Below are 8589 nucleotides of genomic sequence, written 5' to 3'. Positions count from 1 at the left end.
GAAGGGGGAAATGCCTGGGATTCATGAAGTAGCTTTCTTCCTTTTGTGTCTGGAAGGCCCCAGAGCTATTGATCTCTGGTTTTAAATAAACAAACAAACAAACAAATGAAGTAAGTTTATTAGTAGCCCTATGTGCTATATACTTGGGCTGGTCACAATGTCTTTTTTTTTTAATCCTCACCCAAGGACATGTTTTTCATCACTTCTAGAGAGAGAGGAAGGGAGAGGGAGAGAAACATTGATGTGAGAGAGAAACATCCATCAGTTGCCTCCTGTACACACACTGCTCTGGGATTGAACCTGCAATCCGGGTATGTGCCCTGACTGGGTATCAAACCCAAGACTCTTCAGTGCACAGACGATGATCTAACCAACTGAGCCTCGCCAGCCAGGGTGTTCACAATGTATTTTCACAGTGTATCTGTGCTCAGCTCATGATTCAGTATGACCCAGAGCTTTTTTCTCCCCCCCACTCACATCCAACTCTTCATCATCTTAGTCTCTATTTCCATCTTCCTCTCAGTGTGTCCTACCTAGGACTTCGCCTAAATAATACTCATTCTACTAGCTTCTGATGATGTTTCTGAGTGTGATGTTCATGGTGGATCCTGCTCTGTTCTGAAAAGAGCTGGGTACATTTCTTGGCTACCTGAGAAACCCTTCAAACCCAATGATTACTAGTAAGCTGCAGAGACTTCCTTTTCAAATCACTGATCAATCTAGACAACATTGAGCCTAGAAATAACCAGTGGAAAATAGTTATATCCTCAGAAGCTGATTGACTATTTTGCGTTCTTTAATAACTATCAACAAATATTAGGTATAATGGTAGTTTGTAAAATCACTTTGAATAGTGTGGCCTGTGCTAAAAAAAAAAAAAAAAGCAAAACCAAGGGAAGTTTGTATACAGTTTAGAATTTCTTCCTCCCTACCCATATTCCCTAGTATTTTCTTCATCCCAAGTACCTAAACTGGGTCCCAATCTTATTCTCTAGAGCAGTGGTTCTCAACCTTCCTAATGCTGCGACCCTTTAATACAGTTCCTCATGTTGTGGTGACCCCCAACCATAAAATTATTCTCGTTGCTACTTTATAACTGTAATTTTGCTACTGTTATGAATCGTAATGTAAATATCTGATATGCAGGATGTATTTTCATTGTTACAAATTGAACATAATTAAAGCATAGTGATTAATCACAAAAACAATATGTAATTATATATGTGTTTTCTGATGGTCTTAGACGACCCCTGTGAAAGGGTCGTTCCACCCCCAAAGGGGTCACGACCCACAGGTTGAGAAACGCAGCTGTAGAAGTTGGCAAATAATTCTTGCTACAGCTCTGCCTGATAATTACAGTAGTAGTTGATATTACTTAAGGACAGGAACTTCCAAGGATGCTGATTTTCTTATTAAATTTATCGGATAATATAAATTTATTGGTAACATTGGATTTATTGGATAAATTTATTGGTAACATTGGTTAATAAAATTATATAGGTTTCTGGTGTACAATTCTATAACACATCATCTGTATATTGTATTGTGTGCTCACCACCACAAGTCAAGTCTCCTTCTATCACCATTTATCCCCCCTTTACCTTCTTCTATCTCCCCCCTCCACCCTTTCCCTCTGGTAATCACCATACTGTTATCTGTCTGAGTTGTTTTTTTTCTTAATCTCTTTACCGTGATCATCCAGCCCCCAACACCCTCCCCTTTGACAGCTGTCAGTATCCATGAGTCTATTTCTATTTTGTTTGTTAGTTTATTTTGTTCATTAAATTTCACATGAAAGTGAAATCATATGGCATTTGTCTTTCTCTGACTGGCTTATTCCAGTTAACATAACACTCTCCAGGTCCATCAATGCTATCCTTCGCAAAAGGTAAGATTTCCTTTTTTTTTTTTATAGCCTAGTAGTTTTCTATTGTGTAAATGTACCACAGTTTTATTGTCAACTTCTCTCTGATGGGCACTTGGGCTACTTTCAAATCTTGGCTGTTGTAAATAATGCCGCAATGAACATAGGGGTGCATATATTCTTTCCAATTAGTGTTTTGGGTTTCTTCAGATATATATCCAGAAGTGGAATTGCTGGGTCAAAAGGCAAGTTCCATTTTTAATTTTTGAGGTAACCCCATACTGCTTTCCACAGTGGCTGAACCAACCTACACTCCCACCAACAGGGCACAAGGATTCTCTTTTCTCCATGTCCTCACCTTCACTTATTTGTTGACTTATTAATGATAGCCATTCTGACAGGTGTGAGGTGATATCTCCTTGTGCTTTTAATTTGCATTTCTCTGGTGATTAGTGACGTAGGACATCTTTTCATATGCTATTGGCCATCTGTATGTCCTCTTTGGAGAAGGGTTTATTCAGGTCCTTTGCCCACTTTTTAATTGGATTGTGGATTTTTTTTTTGGTGTTGAGTTGTATACATTTGTAATACATTTTTATTATTAACCCCTTATCAGATGTATCATTGGCAAATATGTTCTCCCATTCAGTGGACTGACTTTTCATTTTGTTCATTTATCATGCAAGAACTTCTAGTTTAATGTAGTCCCATTTGTTTATTCTTTCTTTTGTTTCCCTTGCCTGAGATGATATATCAGAAAAAAATATATTGTTATGAGAAATGTTTGAGATTTTACTGCTTATGTTTTCTTCTCATGTTTTTATGGTTTCAAGTCTAAGATTTAAGTCTTTAATTCATTTTGAGTTTGTTCTTGTGTATGGTGTAAGAAGGTGGTCTAGTTTCATATTTTTGCACATATCCAATTTTCCCAACAACATTTTTTGAATAAACTATCTTTACCCCACTGTATGGTCTTGCCTCTTTTGTCAAATATTAATTGATCATAAAGATATGGGTTTATTTCTGGACTCTCTGTTCTGTTTCATTGATTTATATGTCTGTTTTTCTGCCAGTACCATGTTTACTGTGGCTTTGTAGTATAGTTTGATATCAAGCAGTATGATTTCTCCAATTTTGTTTTTCTTTCTAAAGATTGCTGTGGCTATTTGAATTTTTTTCTGTGGTTCCATATGTATTTTTGGAATATTTGTTCTAGTTCTGTGAAATACATCTATCTTGAAAGGAATTATGTTGAATCTGTAGATTTCTTTGAGTATGTGGACATTTTAATGATAGTAATTCTTCCTATCCATGAACATGGTATAAGCTTCCACTTAATTTTAAGAACATTGTATCTTCTTCAATTTCTTTTTTTAGTGTCTTATAATTTGAGTACAGGTCTTATACATCCTTGGTTAAGTTTATTCCTAGATATTTTTTGTTTTTGTTAATCCTCAGCTGAGGATATTTTTTCCATTGCTTTCCAAAGAGAGTGAAAGGGGGAAGAAAAGGAGAGAGACATCAGTGTGAGAGAGACACATCCACTGGTTGCTTCTGGCTGCCTCCCGCATACCAACCCAGGGCAGGAAGCAAACCTGAAACCCAGGTATGTGCCCTTGACCAGGAATCGAACCCATGACACTTTGGTGCTTGGGCTGACACTCTAACCACCGAGCGACACTGGCCAGGACTTTTTTTTATGCTGTTATAAATGGAATTGTTTTCTTAGTTTCCCTATCTGATAATTCATTATTGGTGTATAGAAATGCAACTGATTTCTGGATATTTTTTTGTATCCTGTTACTTTATTGAATTCATTTACCAGTTCTAGTTGTTTTGGGTGCAATCTTTAGGCTTCTGTATATATAGTATTATGTCATTTACAAATAATGACAGTTTTACTTCTTCCTTTCCAATTAGGATGTATTTTATTTCTTCTTATTGTCTAATTTTATTTCTTCTTATTGTCTAATTTTATTTCTTCTTCTTGTCTAATATTTCTTCTTCTGTGTCTAGGACTTGCAGTGCTATGTTGAATAAGAATTGTGAAAGCAGCCTAGCCTGTGTGGTTCAGTGGTTGAATGTCAACCCATGAACCAAGAGGTCACAGTGGATTCCAGGTCAGGGCATTTACCCAGGGTTGCAGGCTCTAACCTCAATAGGAGGCATGCAGAAGACAGCTAATCAATGATTCTCTCTCATCATTGATGTTTCTATCTCTCTATCTCTCTTCCTTTCCCTGAAATCAATAAAAACATTTTTAAAAAATGGTGAAAACAAACATCCCTGTCTTGTTCATGATTTTTTTTGAATCCTCACCCAAAGATATGTTTTTATTGATTTTTAGAGAGAGAGAAAAGGAGAGAGAGAAACATCGATGTGAGAGAGCATCAGTTGTTGCCTCCCATATGTGCCCCAATCAGGGATCAAACCTGCAACCTTTTGGTGTACAGGATGTGTGTGTCCTGACTGGAAATCAAACCCGCAACCTTTTGGTGTACAGGATGATGCTCCAACTGAGCCACCTGCCGAGAGCTTATTCCCAATTTTAAGGGAAACACTTAGTTTACGCCCATTGAGTATGATGTTGGCTATAGGTTTGTTATATATGGCCTTTATTACGTTGAGGTATCTTCCCTCTATTCCCACTTTGCTGAAGGTTATCATAAATGGGTGCTGGATTTTATCAAATGCTTTTTCTGCATCTATTAATATGATCATGTGATTTTTATCCTTTGTTTTTACTTATGTGATGTATCACATTTACTGATTTGTAGATATTGTATCAACATTACATCCCAGGAATAAATCCCACTTGATCTCCCTTTGGATATGCCTCTTGTGAAGCTGATTTGATACTGTTCTGACGTTGTCTGAAGCTAGCCACTGGGTGTATTGGTTCTGGAGCCTCTTGGTGCGGGCCAATGTCAGACACAGCCTATGACTGGCCCTACGCAACTCATTTGGAGTTACAAAGTGGCCCACAGTTTGTGGCTGGCTCTGCTGTGCCTGGTTGTGCACAGTGAGGATCAAGCTGTGCACCAAGGCTGGCCTTTATCAGCACCAGACCCTGGAGCAGGTGAGCAAAAGTCTCAAAAAAAAAAAAAAAGTGAAATCTACCTTTGCCTGCCTCCATCTATTGGCTGCCTGTTTGGTTCAGTCACTGAAAAATCCTCTGGCGGTATTCAAGTTGCCTGGGATATGTTCTCAGTGAGTCACCAGGTAGGGGCAAGTGGTGTTCACCAGATCTAAAAATATAGAATGCTTCACAAATGTGCACAATACACTTGTTCAGGGGCAATGCTAGTCTTCTCTGCATCATTCCAATTTTAGTAAATATGCTGCCAAAGTGAGCACCAAGGATGCTGACTTTAAAAGAGAGATCTTTTAAAGGGTTTTCGGGTTTTTTGCTGCTAGGAACAGTCTAGCAGACCCAACCAGACCACTGTCTACTTCCTAGCTCAAACTCTAAACCATCTCAAAAATGGAGGGTAACCCTTAAGAATGTTTGTGGGGAGCCCTAACAGGTTTGGCTCAGTGGGTAGAGCGTCGGCCTGCGGACTGAAAGGTCCCAGGTTCGATTCCGGTCAAGGGCATGTACCTTGGTTGCAGGCACATCCCCAGTGGGGAGTGTGCAGGAGGAAGCTGATTGATGTTTCTCTCTCATCGATGTTTCTAACTCTCTACCCCTCTCCCTTCCTCTCTGTAAAAAATCAATAAAATATATTCAAAAAAAAAAGAATGTTTGTGGGGAGACATCTCCACCTCTTTATAAAGAAAAGCAAACTCTCTTCAGATGAGCCAATGAGGTATTATTCACTCATTTGATAAGTGTTTATTAAATCTGATTATTTCAAGTAACTTCTTCTAAGGGCTATGTAAAATGCAAAGATTAATAAAGAAATTTTTGACTCAAGCAAGAAATGAAAAACAAAACATAATGAAAATTAAATGAGACATAATAACATTGTGAGGGATACAGAGGAAAGAATCATTCATTCAGAAGAAAAGTCTCCATAGGAAAAAACAGCATGTGTGGGGGAGGGACTTAAAGGATAAGTAAGATTTGAATGGCTGATGATTCCAAACAGAATGAATGCCACATGCAAAAGAACAAATGCATGAAATGCATAAATGATCAAAAAATCACAACGAGTCTATTTTATCTAGAGCCCATTGGAAGATGTTATGAGAGGAGAATCTGGGTCTATCTTTTGGAACATCATTAAGAACCTTGAATCTAAGCTCCCACTAAAGAACTTTTATTTATGCATGTATTACTTGAATATTTTTGTTTGTAAGAGTTGGGCTTTTCTTTCACAGATTTCCTCTTTCCTTTGTATTAATCCAAATACTAATGAAAAGCATCAGAGATTCAGGTAATCTTGAAACAGCAATAGAGTGTCTACACATTCTAAATCAGTTTACCCATGAACATGGATCTGTATCATGAATGACTAAGTAAAGCAGAAAAGTTACCACCTCAAATATGAACTACTCATGAATGAAGACCCAGTATTGAAATAAAGATAAAAATAATATTGAATAAAAAATAAAATAAACATTTTAAATGTTGAAAATAGGTTATAATGTTAACACAAAGGAATTCATTGAAGAATCAGTAATAGAAGTTTGGTTAAGAAAAGTAAGCAAGGATAATTTTTGGTTTGAGGTCTTACTTAGGTCACCCTGCAGATCACCACTTTCTCTTCTAACACACAGACACACCAGGAACCAAACATAAGACAGGGGCTCTGCAAAATAAGCCTGTGTGGTCAGTGGTGGGAAGTTATGTCCTTCACAGAAATAAAGGATTCCTTCCATTCAAAGTATGACACTCATTCCTCTTTCCTTTCAGTTTTAGGTGGCCTCAGATTCCCCAGATCAACACAGCTCCAAATGCTACACACCTCTGATTGGTCATCCCAGAAGAGGTCAGAGGAACCATGGGAAACCACACCACTGTCACTGAGTTTGTCCTCCTGGGGCTCTCAGATGCCTGTGAGCTGCAAATGCTCATCTTCCTGGGGCTCCTCCTGACCTACCTCCTCACTCTACTGGGGAATCTCCTCATCGTGGTCGTCACCCTCATAGACAGGCGCCTCCACACTCCCATGTACTATTTCCTTCGTAACTTTGCTATCCTGGAGATCTGGTTTACCTCAGTCATCTTCCCCAAAATGCTGACCAACATCCTGACCGGATATAAGACCATCTCCCTACTAGGCTGTTTCATACAAAGTTTCCTATATTTCTTCCTGGGCACAACAGAGTTCTTCCTACTGGCAGTGATGTCTTTTGATAGGTATGTGGCCATATGTAATCCCTTGCGTTATGCCACCATCATGAGCAAAAGGGTCTGTGTCCAGCTAGTTCTTTGTTCATGGATGACAGGATTCATCCTCATCATCATTCCAACTTTCATCATATTTCAGCAGCCATTTTGTGGCCCCAATATCATTAATCATTTCTTCTGTGACAACTTTCCACTCCTGGAACTCATATGTGCAGATACAAGTCTGATAGAGCTTCTGGGCTTTATTGTGGCCAACTTCAGCTTACTGGGCACTCTGTCTGTGACGGCCACCTGCTATGGCCACATCCTCTACACCATCCTACGCATCCCCTCAGCCAAGGAGAGGCAGAGAGCCTTCTCAACCTGTTCCTCCCACATCATTGTTGTGTCTCTCTTCTATGGCAGCTGCATCTTCATGTATATCCGGTTGGGCAAGGGTGACCAGGGGAAGGACAGGAATAAGGTTGTGGCCTTGCTCAACACAGTGGTGACCCCGATGTTTAACCCCTTCATCTACACACTGAGGAACAAGCAAGTGAAACAGGTATTTAGTGAGAAAATGAACAAGCTCCTCTTAAAAAGCTGGCCTGACCAGCATGGCTCAGTGGTTGAGTGTTGATCTATGAACCAGGAGATCATGGTTCAATTCCTACTCAGGGCACATGCTCGGGTTGTGGGCTCCATCCTAGAGGCAGCCAATCAATGACTCTCTCTCATCATTGATGTTTCTATCTCTCTCTTCCTCTCCCTTCCTCTCTGAAATCAGTAAAAATAGGTATATTTTTTAAAAAGATGAGCTGGACCTGAGGAAAGGGGGAAATTGCCTCCTTTTCTCTGCAAATGCAGCTCCTGTCCTGATCTCCATGAACTATCCCCTCCTAGACAGTTTTTTTACCTTGCACTCAAACTTATAGGGCTTTCTTACATATATCATTAATGACTTATGCAATTTTGCCAGAGAATACAAAAAAACTCAGTATACCACTACCATGTCTGCTATGTCTTAATGTTTCTGACACTAGCCTATTTCTGAGCTTCTTAATCTTTAAGCTGTAATTATAAGCTTAGCATTCCACATCCTCTACACCATCCTACACATCCCTTCAGCCAAGGAGGGGCAGAAAGCCTTTCAAAATTGGTAAAAAAAAAAATATCCTCAACAAGAATATATTTATAATACACTTCAGAAATATTTTTAGTATATGTATGGAGAAATAATGAAGTGGATAACCAAGATAGTCAAATCATGTCTTGCAAAGCTGAAGAATAAGCTCTGTGGACCAGAAGATTTAAGCAAAAGTGCAGAAAATTTATTATAAGCAGATTCAGACCCCCGGTGGGGAGTGGAGGGGGGACAATAATCGGCTGCCCATGAAGCCTTGTACTCTAAGGTTATATGTCTGCTATAAGCCTGCTCTGTATCTATCTG

At 39.1% G+C, this 8589-nt stretch overlaps 1 protein-coding gene and 1 non-coding gene across 2 annotated transcripts in view; one reads left to right on the top strand and one right to left on the bottom strand.

Moving 5' to 3' along the window:
• Positions 1–5114: 5114 nt before the first annotated feature.
• On the bottom strand, positions 5115–5221 carry LOC111828204. The gene has a single exon (XR_002831992.1). It is a non-coding gene; the product is annotated as a U6 spliceosomal RNA (small nuclear RNA).
• A 1589-nt stretch (positions 5222–6810) lies between these two features.
• Positions 6811–8589, top strand: part of LOC102432032 (olfactory receptor 49) — a 20314-nt gene continuing 18535 nt past the window's right edge. Inside the window, exon 1 of the mRNA XM_023763700.1 lies at positions 6811–7741. Coding sequence (XP_023619468.1) covers positions 6811–7741 — 931 coding nt within the window. The remainder of the gene's footprint in view (positions 7742–8589) is intronic.

The sequence above is a fragment of the Myotis lucifugus genome, unplaced genomic scaffold (assembly GCF_000147115.1).
Source record: "Myotis lucifugus unplaced genomic scaffold, Myoluc2.0 scaffold_297, whole genome shotgun sequence".
In the NCBI taxonomy this organism is placed as follows: Eukaryota; Metazoa; Chordata; class Mammalia; order Chiroptera; family Vespertilionidae; genus Myotis; species Myotis lucifugus.
The sequence above is the reverse complement of the archived record's forward strand: the minus strand, read 5'-3'. Positions and strand labels throughout refer to the sequence as shown.